Below are 19387 nucleotides of genomic sequence, written 5' to 3' on the forward strand. Positions count from 1 at the left end.
CTTGTCGGACCTGCCCAGCTCCTTTTCCACCTATCCACTCCACCCTCTCCTCCCTGACCTATCACCTTCATCTCCTTCCCCACTGACCTATTGTACTCTATGCCACTCTCTCCCACCCCCACCCTCCTCTAGCTTATCTCTCCACGCTTCAGGCTCTCTGCCTTTATTCCTGATGAAGGGCTTTTGCCCGAAACGTCGATTTTGCCTGTCCTCGGATGCTGCCTGAATTGCTGTGCTCTTCCAGCACCACTGATCCAGAGTAGGTGGGATTGAGGTTCACAAGGAAGAGGTATTAGAAATCCTGCAGAGTGTGAAAATAGATAAGTCCCGTGGGCCGGATGGGATTTATCCTAGGATCCTCTGGGAAGCCTGGGAGGAGATTGCCGAGCCTTTGGCATTGACATTTAAATCGTCATTGTCTACAGGAATAGTGCCAGAAGACTGGAGGATAGCAAATGTGGTTCCCCTGTTCAAGAAGGGGAGTAGAGACAGCCCTGGTAATTATAGACCAGTGGGCTTTACTTCAGTTGTTGGTAAAGTGTTGGAAAAGGTTATAAGAGATAAGATTTTTAATCATCTAGAAAAGAATAATTTGATTAGGGATAGTCAGCAGGGTTTTGTGAAGGGTAGGTCATGTCTCACAAACCTTATTGAGTTCTTTGAGAAGGTGACCAAACAGTTAGATGAGAGTAAACCGGTTGATGTAGTATATATGGATTTCAGCAAGGCATTCGATAAGGTTCCCCACAGTAGGCTATTGTACAAAATGCGGAAGAATGGGATTGTGGGAGATATAGCAGTTTGGATCAGTAATTGGCTTGCTGAAAGAAGACAGAGGGTGGTGGTTGATGGGACATGTTCATCCTGGAGTCCAGTTACCAGTGGTGTACCGCAAGGGTCGGTGTTGGGTCCATTGCTGTTCGAGGGTGTAGAAGGGTGGTTTAGTAAATTCGAAGACGACACTAAGGTCGATGGAGTTGTGGATAGTGACGAAGGATATTGTAGGTTACAGAGAGACATAGATAAGCTGCAGAGCTGGGCTGAGAGGTGGCAAATGGAGTTTAACGCGGACAAGTGGAAGGTGATTCACTTTGGTCGGAGTAACTGGAATGCAAAGTACTGAGCTAATGGTACGATTCTTGGTAGTGTAGATGAGCAGAGAGATTTTGGTGTCCAGGTACACAGATCCTTGAAAGTTGACACCCAGGTTGACAGGGTTGTTAAGAAGGCATACAGTGTTTTAGCTTTTATTAATACAGGGATCGAGTTCCGGAACCAGGAGATTATGCTAAGCTGTACAAAACTCTGGTGCAGCCGCACTTGGAGTATTGTGTACAGTTCTGCTCACCGCATTATAAGAAGGATGTGGAAGCTTTGGTGCAAAGGAGATTTACAAGGATGTTGGCTGGTATGGAGGGAAGGTCTTATGAGGAAAGGCTGAGGGACTTGAGGTTGTTTCATTAGAGAGAAGAAGGTTGAGAGGTGACTCAATAGAGACATACAAGATAATTAGAGGGTTAGATAGGGTGGACAGGGAGAGCCTTTTTCCAAGAATGATGATGGCGAGCACGAGGGGGCATAGCTTTAAATTGAGGGGTGATAGATTTAGGACAGATGTCAGAGGTAGTTTATTTACTCAGAGAGTAGTAGGGTATGGAATGTTTTGCCTGCAACGGTAGTGGATTCACCAACTTTAAGTACATTTAAGTCGTCATTGGACAAGCATATTGGCGCACATGGAATAGTGTAGGTTAGATGGGCTTCAGATTGGTGTGACAGGACGGCGCAACATCGAGGACCGAAGGGCCTGTACTGCGCTGTAATGTTCTTAGGAACTATTAGTAGGAACTAGTTATGGGGAAGCAATGGCCTGGTGGTGTCATCATTGGACTGTTATTCCAGAGACACAGGTTCAAATTCGGGTTCAAATCCTGCCGTGGCAGGATTTTAATTCCATACAAAATCTGAAATTAAGAGTCTAATGATGACCATGAAATGATTGCTGATTATTGGAAAAACCCATCTGTTTTATGGAAGGAAATTTACCATCCTTACCTGGTCTGTCCTACATGTGACTCCAGACCCACAGCCATGTCGTTGACGTTTAACTGCCCTCTGGGCACTTGGGCATGGGCAATATTAAATGCCCATTTAAATATTAACTGCTGGCCTAGTCAGCAGTGCTCTAATCCTATGAATGAATTTTTAAAAAGTGTAAATAAGCTAAAGAGCCTCATGTTTGCATGCAGGCCTTACAGGATGCATTCTGAGCTCAAACACGACTCTTAAAGTTTAGTGGATGAACCTAGTGGATGTAATAAGACACTTAAATTTGTCTTTCGTATAAGTAGGTGCCTTTTGAAGGTTCTTCTAGGATCATAGGAACAGGCTCAGCAGTTGGCTATTCAACTAGCTTTCAATTTACTCAGCAATGCCAAGCACAGAAATATCGATGTCATTTAATTTTATCTTTTTAAAAAGACAGCCGTCATTGAAATGTGAAAGATATTTTCTTTGTCTAGTAATGATCAACCTGGTCAACAATATTCCTAAATCACTTTATCTTTTCATAATGAATAGGTTTAATAAGTTTTAACATGTCTTTTTTAATAAAAATCCTCCACTTGCTACGCAAATGCTGGGAAATGAGACAAATGAAATACCTCTTCCAGGGAACTGACACATATCATGGATCAGAATTGTCACCGTCAGTGCTGCAAAATTAAATGGATTCTATAAATTTCCTATTGTACTTTTCTTTTGGTGCTGGAACAAATCATAACAGTGTGTGTCATTATTTAAATTCGTTCTTGCACCTTTTAGAAATTGATGCTTCTTTTATATAGCACGATGCATTTGTATTGTTAAAATTTTCATTTATTTATTTCTAGGTGGAAGCCTTGTTTGTCTCCCCTCCAAGCCTTGTGTACTTTTCTCATTGCTGAGAGACATTTTGGGAGCCGGTCTCCGTGGAAGCCCTATATTGATGTGTTACCAAAGACATACACATGCCCAGTTTATTTGCCAGAGGAAGTAATTGAGCTGTTTCCCAGCCCACTGGTTAAGAGGATTCATGAGCAAAAGAGAATGGTTCAGCAGCTGTACCTTGCTTCGAAATGCTTCTTTGGTTCGTTGCAACCCTTATTTTCAGAGCTTGTAGAGAAAGTTTTTACTTATGACGCCTTCCGCTGGGCTTGGTGCAGTATCAATACCAGGACGATTTATATGGAGCATAAGCAGAGTGAGTTCTTGACCCAAGAACCAAATGTCTATGCCTTGGCACCATATTTGGACCTCCTGAATCACAGTCCCTCTGCTCAGGTGAGAAAACAGGCTCAAGTCTAAAAGGCTAGCACTCTCCGGTTAGGATACATCATCAACCTTTTAGCACATGCCTCTTGACAAATGTTACACATTCATGCTTCATGACAACAGTGGTGGTTGCTTTGAAGTTTAGCGAATTGAATTTAATCTTTAAAAGTATCGTGCTTCTCTTTTCCATACACCGTCATCACTGTCCCAGTCTGGGATCATGGTTTACATTTTTGACACCAAAAGAGAAAATGCTGGAAAATCTCAGCAGGTCTGGCAGCATCTGTAAGGAGAGAAAAGAGCTGACGTTTCGAGTCTAACTGACCCTTTGTCAAAGCTCTTTTGTCTCCTTACAGATGCTGCCAGACCTGCTGAGATTTTCCAGCATTTCCTCGTTTGGTTTCAGATTCCAGCATCCGCAATAATTTGCTTTTATCCGATGTTTACATTGTTGATTTCCAGCTGGAAATCTGAAACAAAAACAGAAATTGTTGGAGAAATTTAGCAGGTCTGGCAGTATCTGTGGAGCCAAAGCAGAGTTAATGTTTCGTGTCCTTCTTTAGAACTGACAGTAGCTAGGGAAAGAACTGGTTTAGTTGCATTATTTTGAATGACCGACTCAAATATGCACTGGCGCCCACTCCTCTCTGCAGTCAAAGCACAAATTCAGTTCTCTTTCATACATGTTCCTGCATTCATTTTAAGATTTGTGTTACATTCCCTGCTGTTCTACTTTGTCATCTCGTCTTGTTGTTTTCTATCTCCTCATATCTTCAGTTGACAACCTCGCCAAATGCTTTGCAGATTCTTCTGACAGGAGCGAAATGTTAATATCATTCCCCACAGGAAGGAACAACTTGATTTAGAGCCAACCTGAGCTATTGATTAATGCTCTCCTAGCAACTGTTTTCAGAGCTGGGAAGGGAGCAGGTACTGAGCTCTCTCTCCTCTTGCTGCTCTGCTTTCTCGCCAGGAGATCTCAATGTGAGGAAAGGATGAAGGGGATGGGGGAGGGGAAAGGATTTAGGTACATCGTAAAGGCAGCAAAGTTCAGGGGTTTAACAGCAGCAACACGCATCTTTTGTATCATGGAAAAACCTCACGGAATCTTAATCGGACAAAAGTAGATGCTGACCACAGGAAAAGGTCAGAAGTCACATGACACCAAGTTACAGTCCAACAGGTTTATTTGAAATCATGAGCTTTCAGAGTGCTGCTCCTTCATCAGGTGACTTCTGACTTAGTCAACCCCAGTCCAACACCGGCACGTCCACATCATGACCACAGGAAAAGGTAAAAGTAGGGAGTCTAAAATCATGGCTCAAGAGAGAGGTTTTACAGAGGATTTCAAAGGTGTACTTTTTTTATTTGTCCCTGGGATATGGGCAGCACTGGCGAGGCAGAAATTATTACCCATTCCAGATTGAATTGGAGAAAGTGGTGGTGGCTTGAACTGCAACGATCCATCTGGGGTAGGGACCTTCACTGTTCTGTTAGGGAGGGGGTTCCACAAAACAGAATGGTTGTGAAACTTGCATTTTCTGAGGCATTTTCTACCCTTGTCCTTCCAGCTGGTAAAATTTGCAGGTAATGGAAGCTGCTTTTGGAAAAGGCTCAGTAAGGTTATATCAGAGCATCTTGTAAGTGGTACCCACTGCTGCCTGTGTGTCATGGTGAAGTGAATGAATAGCGAAGGTGATGGGTATGGTGCCAATCAAATGGACTGCCTTGACCTGGATGGTTGAGTTTGATCATGAAATCAAAATCTGCAGCATTGTGTGTCTATGTTACAGCAAGGGGCAACTTTGTTAAATCCAAAACAAATCAAAAATATGATCTATCAAACCAGCTTCCTGCCTGCGATATGCCTTGTACATTGATAACATTAGCTGGCATTCCAAGATGCCAGACTGAGAACAACTGTGTAAAGGTTACAGAGATTGGGCAGGGGTGAGGCCATGGAGAGAGTTAAACAAGGGGCTGACATCAGGAGTTAATTTAAATTGGGTTTAACTCTTATTTCTATACTTGCAGGTAACAGCTGCTTTCAACCAGAAAAGCAAACATTATGAAATCCGAACAGTGACAAAGTGCAGGCGGTATGAGCAGGTTTTCATCTGCTACGGCCCACATGACAACCAGCGGCTCCTGCTGGAGTACGGATTTCTCACAAACAGCAATCCACACAATGTCGTATATGTCAATAAAGGTGAGGCTACACCAACTCAGCTGAAAGGCAGGCTGCACTTCAGACTGGTCTCTTCTCCAGTTATCTGTAACATTTTACAACGTGGACCATTTTATGCCAGAGGTGGCAACTAGGTTCCCTATCTCCTGAGTTACTTATTGCCTCTTCTCCAGTTTGCCCGTTGCACCTCGGGTTGGAAGAACAGGAATACTTCTCTCCCTATCTGTAAAAGATACTTTGAAACGAGCCACCAGAAAATGTTTAAGAACAAGTCTGTTGTGGGCAACTTTAACTGATGGAAAATCCATGGGATGGAGGAAATGATTTCTACCTCATTCAATAAGCATTGACTTCATTAAACAGTAAATTCTAGATGGGTGTAGCTGAGGTCTTCACTTTGCCAACAAGGAGGGATTGTTTAAATTTGTATTTCCTTTCCTGATTTGTCAGCTTGGCAATGTTTCAGGAATCTCTTGGACCTTTTTAAATTCGTTCATGGGATGGTTGTTGACAAAGTCAGCATTTATTGCCCATTCCTTATTGCCCTTGATAAGATGGTACTGAGCTGCCATCTTGAATTGCTGCAGTCCATTTGGTATAGGTACACCCACAATGCCATGATGGAGAGAGTTCCAGGATATTGGCAGTGAAGGAATGGTGACTGACTGTGGACCTGTTGTCAGGACACACTTTGTGGACATTTTTCTAATTCAGTTTTATTCCCATGTTGCATCATTACTTGTTGAATAAATGGAAAAGGTGGAGCTTTAAATTTGAAGTCATACACTTTTTAATCTTGCTTTCAGAACTCCTTTGCAACCACATTTCTGAAAAGGACAAACTAGTGAACAGGAAGATGTTGTTTCTACAGGATGAAGGCCTCCTGGAGTAAGTATTGTGGTGTCTCATGGCTGGTTAAAATTACCTGATTGGGAAAAACAGATTAATAAAAACTGACAGAACTGCGGATGCTGTAAATCAGAAACAAAAACAGAAATTGCTGGAAAAGCTCACTAGGTCTGGCACCATCCGTGAAGAGAAATCAGAGTTAATGCTGATTTCTCTCCACATGCTGCTAGACCAGCTGAGTGTTTCCAGCAATCTCTCTTTTGTACCTCAATTAACAACTTCACCAAGCACTGTTGAGGAAAACCCACAAAATCGGAAATAGTTGGAGAAACTCAGTAGGTCTGGCAGCATCTGTGGAGAAAGAAACAGGATTAATGTTTCAGTGACCCTCCTTCAAAATTGATAACAGCTCGGAGAAGGTGGTATTTATGCTGATGTGGGGTGGAAAATGAGTCAAGGAATAGGGGGATTTGGAGCTCAGAGAGAGAGAGAGAAAAATTCCTTTTGAGTGCTTAAATTTTCTCTCCCTCTTTCTCTGGGCTCCATCTCCACTGATTCAGTTCAGTAACAGTTGACTGGACTCAGTGTTAGTGTGACTGGAGTGGTTTGCTTCAGACTTGATCAGAGTGTTACTGTTCAGGCCATGGATCCTTCACAAGGTACAGACTCAGATTGGGTGTGCCGCCTTATGCATTCTGTCATTCTCTCCAGCTGAAAAACACTCCCCCAGACTTGCGGTGTACAGAGCTCACGAATGTGACTTTTTTTATGCAAAGAGGCAAAGTTAGATGTATTAACCTATCCACTACAGGAAATCAGGATAGCCTTATTATTTTCTTCATCACAGGAATTCTTACAAAAAAACACGTCCAGTTTAATTTTGGGAACTCACTTTTTGCCTTGCATTTGCTAACTTCAAAGAATACTGCACACAGAGTAGTCAGCTGCCTGCCAGTGCCCTTTACACATACAGATTAGATTATTGATTCTTAAGGGTGGGTACAATTGTTTTGTGGCACATATCTCTCCCACATCAAACGATAGGTACCATATCCTGTTTATTCTGTCATCAGGTCATGAATCAGCGCCCAACATGTGTAACTATGTGGTTTTAACAGATTCAAGAACTGCAGAGTTAGATTCTCAGTGCCCTGGTGTTGGTTCAATGGGAACCTGGCTGTCCAAAGATAGCTGGTCTGCTTTTGGCCACTTCATGCACTACCCATGCAACCATCTTGCACTTGCAAGTGTGCTTGTTCCTGCATGGTACTGTGCATGCCCGGAGATGCAGGTTGGAAGGATTGGGATGAAGATGGCATTCGCAGAGAGTTAGTCATTGGTGGGTCTCCGTTTTGATGACTGAGTCTCTCAGCCTGGTGCATGCCACATTACTGGCATTGCAAAGCTGACCGTGTTTTGCTGTGTGGGGAGATAACAGAGACTCTAAAAGGGGGTATCACAGAATTATAGCATCACTTCCTTGCTTTTATACTCTGTGCCTCTATTTATAAACCCAAGGATCCTATTAGCCTTCTTAACAACTGTTTCAACTTGACTGGCCATCTTCAGAGAATAATGTACGTGAACCCTGAGGTCCCTCTGCTCCTGTACTTTCCTCAAAGTTGTACCATTGAGTCTCTATTGTCTCCCCTGTTTCTCCTACAAAATGCATTAACTCATATTTCTCTGCATTGAAATTCATCTGCAAAGTATCTGCCCATTTGGTGTACTTGTCAATGCCCCTTTGAAGTCGCTTAGCATCATCCTTACAAACCACTATTCTCCCTAGCTTAATATCATCATCAAATTTGGAGATTTTGCCATGAACACACACCTGCAAATCATTAAATTGGAAACAAAGAGTCTCAACACTGATTCCTGGGGAACACAGCTTTAACAATAACGCCAAAGTTTATTACACGGAAGAATAGAATACAATAAACCAAACAATTTACATATAATGCACATTTTGAAACCAGCAGTAAAATATGATCCTTTTAATCCCAACAATAGCTTTCCATTATAGTACTCAAACACCTGATAAAAAATACCTTCTCTGACCCACGTGGAGTTTGACTTTAATTCTTGGTCATGAGAATCTAATAGTTTCTTCCTTGATTTGTCATATAACTGAGCCTAGACTTTCTGAGCTTCACACAACCCTTCTGACATGGAACTTTTAAACTGATCTCCTTACATAGAGGTAACCTCTTTCTTAATGGTCCTGAATTACCTCCCTTTCTCATAACAGCTGTTTGTTTTACATCTAGCTTCAGCTGCAATGTCTACAATCCTGAAACCTAAAAGCTTATTTCCAAGCTTTATCCTAAGCCCAAGAAACAATTCTAGAATCTTCTATCTGAAAGCCTTGGGCATTATACTGCTTACTTTATTAGCTCATAAATTCTAATGTCAACAAAATCCCATTACTCTCCAGGGAATCTCTCTCTAATACTGAGTTTTAAAAACTGTCACCATGGCTACAGCAACACACAGTTTATTCAGGCTGTGACAGTCAAAATGCACTTCCCCTTTAAGAAGCAGGGGCTGAGTAAACTTGTGTTACCCCCACAGGCACACATGGGCCACCTATTGGGATTGCAGCCAGTCAGCAGTATGTTTAGCTCTGGCTGCACGCCATAATCATCGAGATTATAAGACAGCAGGAATCTTTTGTGCAGTTTTGCTTTTTAGTTATGTTAATTCAGGAAAAAAAAAGGTTAATTCTCCTGGACCTCTCTGAAATAGTCCCACGGGATCTTTAGCATTCACCTGAAAGAGGAGATGGGCTTCAGTGTAATACCTGCCCAATGGACAGTATCTCTGACAGTGCAGTGCTATGTCCTGCATCAAGAATCTACATATTGTACTCAGGTCTCTGGAGCAAAAGTTTAACCTATCATCTCCTTGATCAGAGGGAAGAATGCTACCAATTGCTGCTGACTGGCTGTTCCCACAACCTGGCTGTAGAGTGTGCACTGAACCCATAATCAAGTTTGTGATTTTTCCCAACTCTAACTTTTCTAACCACATTGAAAATTACATATCACTGCTTGGTGTTTTCCTGCAACACCTTGTCTGTATTAGATATCATTTGAAATCCAGGATGAAACCTGTAACCCACTTCCTTCAGTGGCTCAGTATGTTTATCTAATCCATAATAAAGACATTGAGCAAAGTTTGATCCCTTTCTGTACTAATTTTAATCAATGTGCTGTTGGGTTACATTCGGTCTGAATCCCAGTCCTTAGAAGAGAATAATACTCGTGGAAAGTATTGATTGAAAGCTCAGCATTGTGGCTGTATCAATGTTTTGCAAAGAACTGAATTAGACTCAGCAGTGACATCGCCACCACTCAGGAATCTGCTGACATTGATCAAGATTGTTGGTCCTCTGGGTTTATAATACTGTAGTCCAGCAAGGCATCAATGACATTGAGTGAACAGGGCATGGAAAGGGAAATTAGTTAGACTGAAATAAACTCTTTTTGGTCACTGTGTGTTTCTGCTCCATGGTGGATGAAGGAACAAATTTCTAATGTCCTGGGAATACAACATGCAGAGAGCAGACCATTCCAAAAGACTTTACATGCCAACATTCAACTTTACTTGAAAGTAGGAGCAGAGTTTATTGCAATGGCTTCAGCAGGTCACTTCAGACAATTCAGGGCAGTTTTGAAACACCGTTTAGATTAGATTAGATTAGATGCCCTACAGTGTGGAAACAGGTCCTTCGGCCCAACAAGTCCGAAGAGTAACCCACCCAGACTTCCTTCCCTCTGACTAATGCACCTAACACTATGGACAATTTACCACGGTCAAATCACCTAACCTGCACATCTTTGGACTGTGGGAGGAAACCAGAGCACCCGGAGGAAACCCACATAGACACAGGGAGAATGTGCAAACTCCACACATACAGTCGCCCGAGGCTGGAATCAAACCCAGGTCCCTGGCACTGAGGCAGCAATGCTTACCACTGAGCCACCGTGCCACCCCAAGGAACGGGTAAGCTCCTATGTCTGTGCAACTGATTGTGAGCTCTTCTGCTGAGAAGAATTGAAGAGCAGTTGACTAGCTCTGTGGAGGTAGGAATCAGAAGAAGTCACGAGGAGCTGACAAAGTCACTGGCTCTATATTGGGGGAAGCTGTGAGAGTGGGAGTCAGTGAGCATTAATTCTTCAGTGCACCTGAGATTTTTGGGGATTGAGAAGTCTTAGAGCTGTATTTGCTTCATGCAGCTGAGCAGGATTAGAGCTCAGGAAAAACTCAGGGACAGATCTGGTTTGGTGAAGTCCGCTGTCAACGAAGAGTCAGAGAAATGGTGGTGAATTAGTGCTGGAGTCTGGCAGGGGAGGGGAGTGTAGACCAAGACAGAATTCTAATTGACTTAGAGCAGGAGCAGTCCATAATGGTGCAACTCTTGAGAGGGGGTTCCAAGGCTGGATCAGCAATAAATGACAAATTGTAATTCCTTCTGTAGTTGGATGAGATTTAATGACCATCATGCCATTAATGTCTGGGGAGAGCTACTGAAAAATCCATATGATTTCTCATGATGACATTTGCTATGTGTTAGGTACAGGCAATAAATGCTGGCCAGTCAGTGACATCCACATCCTACAAATGATTTTTAAAAAAAATGCCTTTTGGAATATTCAGTCACAGTCTGTCTGTATTTACCACAGATTCTGTAAATTCTGGGCGTTAGAAATAATTTGCATCTATATTGTACATGATATTACTCTCTAACTTGTACGGTAAACATGATGTGGAGGTGCCAGGGTTGGACTGGGATGGACAAAGTTAAAAATCTCACAACACCAGGTTACAGTCCAACAGGTTTATTCGGAAGTACAGGCTTTTGGAGCACTACTCCTTCGTCAGGAACCTGACGTTCCAAAAATTTGTTCTTCCAATTAAACCTGTTGGACTATAACCTGGTGTTGTGTGATTTTTAACCTTGATTGGTAAACTATTGTTTGTTCAGAACTGTGGAAGCTGGCTTTATCCTCTTTGAAAGTTCACTGGAACTCCCCTTTATATACTTCAAAACAAAGGTTACTGGTCCCTAACTAGAATGTGGCATAATTTGATGAAATTGTTTGGGATCATAATAAAAAATTGCGAGTCTGGTCTGGGGCCAAAATGGGTGCACCTCCCAGAGCTTCTCCGAAGTTTCATTTCAAGATTGTAAAATAAGAAGCAAAATTTAACATCTAAACAGCAAAAACTCTGATTACGCATTCAGCCTCAAGTTAATCAATGCAAGTGTACCAGAGTTATTTTAACAAGTTTGTTTTCTTAGTGAAATCTTTGTTTTACAATCAATCCAGGTACCATTTTATTCTTCTTTGTTTCCAGAAACCTGACGTTTGGATTCGATGGACCATCTTGGAGGCTTCTGACAGTTCTTAAGATCTTCTGTCTTAGAGCAGAGGAATAGTAGGTGTCTTAACATTCAGCGAAAGAATTCTGCATTTTATAACTACCGGGTATCCTTCACGAATGTTTGCACCATTTAACTTGACCAAAAGAATGACTGGGAGAATGCCTGAGAGAGAGTGGTCTATGCTAGTTCTTAAAAGGTTTGAGTCCTTTAAAAGATGCTTGTTCCTTTTGCCACTTCTAATTGAACTTAGAGCTTGTGTTATGATAAACTACAGATGAAAATGCATGCAAGGATTCTCTAGTTAGATGGTTAAGTGATTTATTTTGTACACGCGAGCCATGAAAATTCGAGGATGCACAGGACATTGTAAGGCAAAGAATAAATGTTGTGGGAATGGTAGAGTCAGAATTCAGAGACCATGGTTTCTCATGTAGGAATAGGTGCGAGATTGTGTGAAGGAATTCAAAATAATTAGGTTCTAGATTAATAAGCAGAACCTCTACAGTTGGAGTTGTTGCATTACTTCTAAAGCCAAGCATTGGACCAGACAGGAGAAGAATGAGTTTGTCAGTGCCTAGCGAGAATGATTGTGTGAAAGGGAAGCATCAGGTTCTGGAGATGGATTTTTTTGGATGGAATGGCTTCACCAACAAAACGGAACCTTACAGAAAGGATAAATAGAGCAGCAAAGAAGGATTTAATTTAGTTGGGGAGATGTGAGGGGCATATCCACAGTGTGAGGAGAAAAAAATGGTAAGACGTCATTGGTAAGGTGAAGACATTTATATGCTTGAGAGATATCTTCATAAATATATATGGTATAAATAAAACAAGTGAATTAGAAGCGTAAACTGAGTAAACATTAAAAAGAACTAAAGGAGAATGGTAAATAGGAATGGAGATGGGTGGAAGCACAGCTATATTGATTGGATGAAAATGAGGTCTAGTTGAAGAAATGATTGATCACTGTGGAGGAAGAGAGGAAATGAATTGTGTATAAAGGAGCCTAAAATAGCTGAGTGGGAAGAATGGAGTTGCCTTATAGGCGTTTATATAAATTGCCAAAAGTTGGATCACAAATCCGGAGCACCGGGCTGATGTTCTGGGGTTATGGGTTGGAATCCAACCATGGCAGATGGCGAAATTTGAATTCAGTAATGGTGCGAATGTAACCATTGTTGATTGTTATTAAAAAACCACATCTGCTGCACTGATGTCCTCTTGGAAAAAGAAACCTGCTGTCCTCACAATGTCTCCCTCACGTGTGACTCCAGGCCCACAAAAATATGACTGACTCATAACTGAGCTCTGAAATGGTCTTAGAAGGCCACACTGTTCAAGGGATAATTAGGGATGGAGAACGAATGTGAACGATGCTCAAAGCCCATACAAGAATTCTTTAAAAGTACAGAAATAACCAAAAAGGCTAATAGAATATTGACCTTCATCTTAAGGAAATTGGAATTCAAAAGTGAGGATGTGATATTTCGATTGTATAAAGCCTTGACCAGACCGTCTCTGGAGGATTGTATTCAGTTTTGGATGTGGAACTTGAAGTATATATTGACAAACTCACCAGAATGTTGCCAGGGCTCAAAAAGGTTAAATTATACAAGCAAGCTGCATAAACATGTTTGCTTGATTTTAGAATGTTTGAGGTGATTTAACTGAGCTAATTAAAATGATAAAGAGATTTGATGGTGGGGATTTAGGGAAATTGTTGCCTATGGTGGGGGAATCAGAACAAGATGGTAATTTTAAAATTTAGAGATGTGTTTAGGAGTGAAATCTGGAACTCCCCATCTCCAAACGGCTGTGCAGGATGAGTCACTGAGCATTTCAGGATTGAGGTTGAATGCTTTGTGTTAAGGATTTCAACAGATGTGGGACAATGGTGAGTAAATGGAGTTGTGATAAAGATCAGTCATGGTCTGGTTGAATGGCCCATTTCTGTTTTATTGTTTCACTCTTTCCTTGTAACTGGACCAGTTCCCTACCAAAATTCATTAGGGGAGCAGCATCATCAATGGACTAAGGAGAAAAGCCATCAGCATTTCAAGATAGCTAGGAATAAAACTCGGTCTGTTAGGCTTGCTTATGTTCTGAGAACAAAGGTGAAATAATCTTCCATTGAGTCTGGAAAGGAAAGAATTCAAACAGCTTTATAAGAAAAACTTGCTGCTCCACTCTCTGGTGAAATTGGAATGATTGATACTTTGTGTCTTACAGTTTACAAAGGAAGAAGGTCTTGCTTGGCCTGTCTATCACTGCTGATAATGAGTTGGGCAGTTTGGAGCTTGCGGAAAAAATCTGTTTCCATCTAATCAATGAAAACCAGAAAGCGATGCAAAATGTGAGTGTTCTTACCTTGTGATGTTTCACTTTATCATGCCAACTGTACATAGGATCCTTAGTTTCTCAAGAGAGCCGTAGGTATGAACTCAAACATGCAAATTATGCACAAAGTTTCTAAAACCTTGATAATCTTCAACCAGCAAATTGTGTACAGTTCTGAGATCACAGTTTAGGGAAGATGTCAAGACGGTGGAGGGGATGCAGAGATCACATAGCAGAATGATGCCAGAGATGAGGGATTTCAATGACGTGGGACACCCTTGGAAAAACTGCAAACAGAGAAGGCTAAGGGAAGATTTTAAAAGTGTTCAAAATCGTGACTGCTCTTGTTAAGAATCAGGAAATTGAGATTATTCCCACAGACGAGTGGGTCACTATACCAGAGAGCATGGATTCAAGATCAAAAGAGTCAGAGAGGATCTGTGATTATTTTGTCTTTTCACAGTGAAGCTGCAATGATCTGGAATGCATTGCCTGAAAAGATGGTGGAAGCAAACTTAGTAATAATTTCCCACAGGACATCAGCGATATATTTGAAAAGGAAACGGTGTACGACTGTCAGAAAGTAGAGAGACATATTGGGCAACTCTTTCAACGAGTCAGCAATGGGGTAATGGGCCTCTGTATCATAAGAACCTAAAAAGTAGGAGCAGGAGGTGGCTGTTGGACCCCTCATGCCTGCCTTTCAATTTATCAAGATGAAGGACTTATTTATTGTCACATATATCTAAAGCGATACAGTGAAAGTGTTCTGTCTCCGCAAACCAATACCCTCTTGAGAATAAAAGAAGAATAAAAGAAAGTACTTAAATAGAGTTCTGCACTGAGTCAAACACCTAAGGCAGAAGTGTGACCAGAGATGTGTTAAAATCACAGAGGTGTGACCTCTGTCTCTCCTTCCAATGTTAGCAAATGTAAATTGCTTTTCATGCCTGTTTGGGCTCAAAAATTAAACTTGCGACATCCTGAATGACCTCTTGTAAGTAATACTTGCATTTTTAAAACTTTCACTGGGCAAACTTATTTTATGAGGATGATGGAGAAGCTACCAGATTAAAATAAAAGCAAAGTGCTTTGTTACTAGTGATCGGAAATTAGTGCTGGGAGGTTGACCCTGCTGAATATGCACAAGTGATGAATTGGAATAAGAGGAGGCCAATCAGCCTCTCAAGCCTGCTCTGATACTTAATAAGATCATGACTGATCTGATTTTTGTCCTCAGCTGAACATTCTTGCCTATCTCTGACAACCTTTGACTCCCATATCAGTCACAAATCTGCTTTAAAAATATTCAATAATCTACCTTGTCCACACTTCTGTTAAAGTAATTCCAAGACTCAGGAAAAAAAAACTCACCTCCATCTCAAGTGGAAGGCACTTATTAAAATTGTATTTTCTTATTCTAGCTGATTCTTGGTCTTTGCCCGCAAATGCTTTCGGGAAGTGCAAGTATTGAGGTCAAAAAGGACATTTGTTTTATTCATTCACTGGCTAGTCCAGCAACTATTTTTAATGCTTTTTTCACTTGTGGGACATGGGTGTCAGCTGTCCCTCCTCCAACCTAGTTTACTCTGTCCAGTGCTCCCGCTGTGGTCTTGTCTACATCGGTAAGACCAAACATAAACTAAGGGCACGTTTCACCAAGCATCTCAGCTGGGCCCCCAGGGGCCAACCTGGTCTCCCACTCACCACCCATTTCAATTCCCCTTCTCTGACACAACCATCCTCGACCTCCTCCATTGCCACAATGAATCAGACTGCAAATTGGTGGAACAACACCTCATCTTCCTCCTGGGCAGCCTACAGCCTGGAGGACTCAACATTTTGAGTTTTCCAATTTCAAATAACCTCCCTTCCCTTCCCCCGACTCACATCCCAGCCTGTCCCCCTCCCTTCCTTCCAGCCATCAATCGGATTCATTCCTCCCATTGATCAACCAGACTGTAACCTCCACCTGTGTTCACCTATCCCTATCTCACCACTCTGCCCTTCCCCACCCAAAACCCTCCCCTCAACCCCTCCTCTATTCCCAAAGGAGGGTTATACCCAAAACGTTGACTCCTCCACCCCCGATGCTGCCTGGCTTGCTGTGTTCTTCTAGCTTCCTGCTTGTCCACTCTTGTAGATAGTACACACTACATGCTACTGCTTGTCAATGGTGGACAGAGTGGATGTGGATGTGTGTCAATCAATTGGGCTGCTTTGTCATGGACAATGTCCAGCCTCTTGATGTTGCTGAAGCTGAGTATTCCATTACACTCTTCGACTGTGCCTTGTAGATGTTGGACAGGCTTTGGGGAAGCAGGAGGTGAGTTTCTTACTGCAGTATTCCTAGCTTTTGACCTACTCTTTTAGCCACTGTATTTATATTGGGAGTCCAGTTGAGTTTCTGGTAACCCCAGGATTTTGATAGTGGGCTATTCAGTGATGGTAACACTATTGAATGTCAAGTGGTTAGTTATATCTTGTTGAAGATGGTCATTCCTGGCATGATGTTACTTGCCACTTGTTAGCCGAAGCCTGGATATTGTTCCAGGCTGTTGATAGCTTATATTATGTAGATGGTAATGCTCAGGAAGAATGGTTAAGAATACCTAAGAATCACTTTTCCCATTTAGCAGGTACATAATATGTAACTAAACCAAGAATGTCAAATAGTTTCTGTTGGTTAAACACGCAGTGAACTTCATTCGGTCATTCACATCTCATCTATGGATTGCTGGCACTGCTGTGTGCAGTGAGGGAGTGATGTTGGCAGGGTTGTTTGACAAGGTTATGGGGTTGACAGGATGACTGGAGTTTCTGGATTTCCAAGTAGTTCTAATGTTTTACTTAACTGACATTTTTTTTGTCTTCATCTTTGCAGATTTCTAGACTATTAAATGAAATTGTTGAGGTTTCAGACCATCTGGAGTTGGTAGCAAATGTTCGAAGAGAAGAACTACAGATACTGCAAGCTTCAGCTGAAGTATTACAAAATATGAGAGTTACTGCTCCCACACGATCATAGGCAATACTCCTTGCTGCTTGACTGTAAATAGTGATCAGACTTGAACAGCTGTTTGGCTCTGGGAAGACCACATTTATTGTTTAAAACAATTTGTTGTGGAAAAAATTCTACAGCATTTGCTGATACTGCTGTAATTCATGAAAGACTTGGGAAGATGATCAGTATGAACTCCCTACAGGAGAACACAATGGAAAAGCAAAGGGGATTTGTTGCACAGTGACCTGGTACAGTGTGCAGTTCCTCACATAAAAGCTGTGCTTGCGGTTTGATTTCATTGGAACCTCTCCAATGAATTATTGCCTTCCCACTGGAATAAAAGAAATGAGGAGTGATCAATCCAGTTTAAATATGTAATGTTAGCTTTTCAACAATAAAATTACTGCTGTTTTAAGTAGCTATTTTTCTGAAATTTAACAAAACTGATGTATTTAATGATTCAAAACATGGGGATTGTAATTTTTGTAGTTAAGTCTACTAAACCTGATCAGTTGTCAATCTGTTTATTGATGCTTCAAAGTTAAAAATCACAACACCAGGTTATAGTCCAACAGGTTTAATTGGAAGCACACTAGCTTTCGGAGCGACGCTCCTTCATCAGAAAATCACCTGATGAAGGAGCGTCACTCCGAAAGCTAGTGTGCTTCCAATTAAACCTGTTGGACTATAACCTGGTGTTGTGTGATTTTTAACTTTGTACACCCCAGGCCAACACCGGCATCTCCAAATCATTGATGCTTCAAGTTTGTACCTGCAGCTGAAGAATTCTTGTGGTCTATTCCAGAAGTCTGTAATAACATCTCCAAACAGGTTGACTAGAAAATAGCTACACAGAAACTGTACCTGTAGCAAATTGGTGAGACACATGGACCTGCAGAATCCTGGCCTGGACTAGTTTAGCTAATTTTGTTTGCCAATTGATGTACTCTGTGCACAGCTTGAACGTGCAAGTGAATGCAATAGTAACTAATAAAAAGAAATTGGACATACACTTTAAAAATGTATACAAGTACGACAGAAGAGGAATGGAACAAGACTCATTTGGATAATACCTTCAGTTAACTGCTGTTGTGCTGGCGTGTAGAAGGGAGAGAATGAACCACAGCTGTTATTCTTTATAGCTGCAGGAAAACATTCATTCTGAGTTTGAATGAGTACACACTGTACTTACCCACGCTCTCAGTAGAGACTCCCAAATGAAAAATGATTCCACTGTTGAGGTATCAGCAGGTCCAGCAACTGTCCAATTCTCAGTAAATAATGACAGCTTCAGGGGAGGAGAGGGGAAAAAAAATTGCCACAAAAAACACAAATAACAGTCTTTGCTCTCTGCTTATTTTTTAAATCATAAAGCCTGCTCATTATAGCTTACACTGCTTCCTCCCCTTGGTGTTTAGTCTCAGAATCTCGGACAGGACACTGTATTGCTCCAGGACATCTAAACAAGGAGGGAAAATAAATGTCCTCAAAGCAATAGTGGTTAAATTGCCCCATCTAGTTTTGCACTTCAGTCATAGAGGAAAGAACCATAAGTGGCACAAGTCTTGATCTGTGTCAGGAGGTGACAGCTTAGAGGGAGGGCTTGCTGATAAGTGGAACAAGCTGCTAAAGTTAAAGTTTAGAGTCAAGATGAAAGTGACACTTAGATGAAGAGAAAAGCCATTGCTTTGGAACAGTACCCTGGCTGAAATCAGTACTTGGAGAGAGGAGAAAATGTTGGAGAAAAATAATCTTCAACGATCTTGAATATAGAAGTTCAACAAAGTTCCATGTGGTAGTCTGGTTAGTAAGGTTAGATCACATGGGATCCAGGGAAAGCATGCCAATTGGATACAAATTTTGTTTGATGGTAGGAGAGAGAGTGGTGGTAGTAGGTTACTTTTCAGTCTGAAGGCCTGTGACCAGCAGTGTAGGGCAAGGATCAGTGCTGTGTCCACTTTTGATTGTCATTTATATCAACAGTTTGGATGAGAATATAGGAGGCTTTGTTGGTAAGTTTGTGGAAGACACCAAAATTGGTGGTCTCGTGGAAAGTGAAGAAGGTTGTATGAGAGTACATGATTTTGATCAGTTGGCCAATAGGCCAAGGAGTGGTGGATGGAGTTTGATTTGGATAAGTATGAGATGTTACAATTTAAGACAAACCAGGGCCATTAATAGTAGGGCCCTGGGTTCTGTTGTATAACAGAAAAATCGAGGGATGCACATACATAGTTCCTTAAAAGTGGTGTCACTGGTAGACAAGGTGATGATGAAGACACTTTAAACACTTGCATTCATCAGT

General features: G+C 41.6%; 1 protein-coding gene across 7 annotated transcripts in view; it reads left to right on the plus strand.

The window, feature by feature from the left end:
- setd4 (SET domain containing 4) overlaps nucleotides 1-17515 on the plus strand; it is a 30260-nt gene extending 12745 nt beyond the window's left edge. For all 7 annotated transcript variants that reach the window (XM_043701246.1, XM_043701247.1, XM_043701248.1 and 4 more), the window contains 6 exons: nucleotides 2892-3321; nucleotides 5347-5521; nucleotides 6307-6388; nucleotides 11714-11794; nucleotides 13971-14094; nucleotides 16963-17515. In XM_043701246.1, the coding sequence (XP_043557181.1) occupies nucleotides 2892-3321; nucleotides 5347-5521; nucleotides 6307-6388; nucleotides 11714-11794; nucleotides 13971-14094; nucleotides 16963-17106 (1036 nt within the window). In that variant the 3' untranslated portion in view covers nucleotides 17107-17515. The remainder of the gene's footprint in view (nucleotides 1-2891; nucleotides 3322-5346; nucleotides 5522-6306; nucleotides 6389-11713; nucleotides 11795-13970; nucleotides 14095-16962) is intronic.
- Nucleotides 17516-19387: the final 1872 nt, after the last annotated feature.

The sequence above is a fragment of the Chiloscyllium plagiosum genome, chromosome 12, assembly GCF_004010195.1.
Source record: "Chiloscyllium plagiosum isolate BGI_BamShark_2017 chromosome 12, ASM401019v2, whole genome shotgun sequence".
NCBI classification, from domain to species: Eukaryota; Metazoa; Chordata; class Chondrichthyes; order Orectolobiformes; family Hemiscylliidae; genus Chiloscyllium; species Chiloscyllium plagiosum.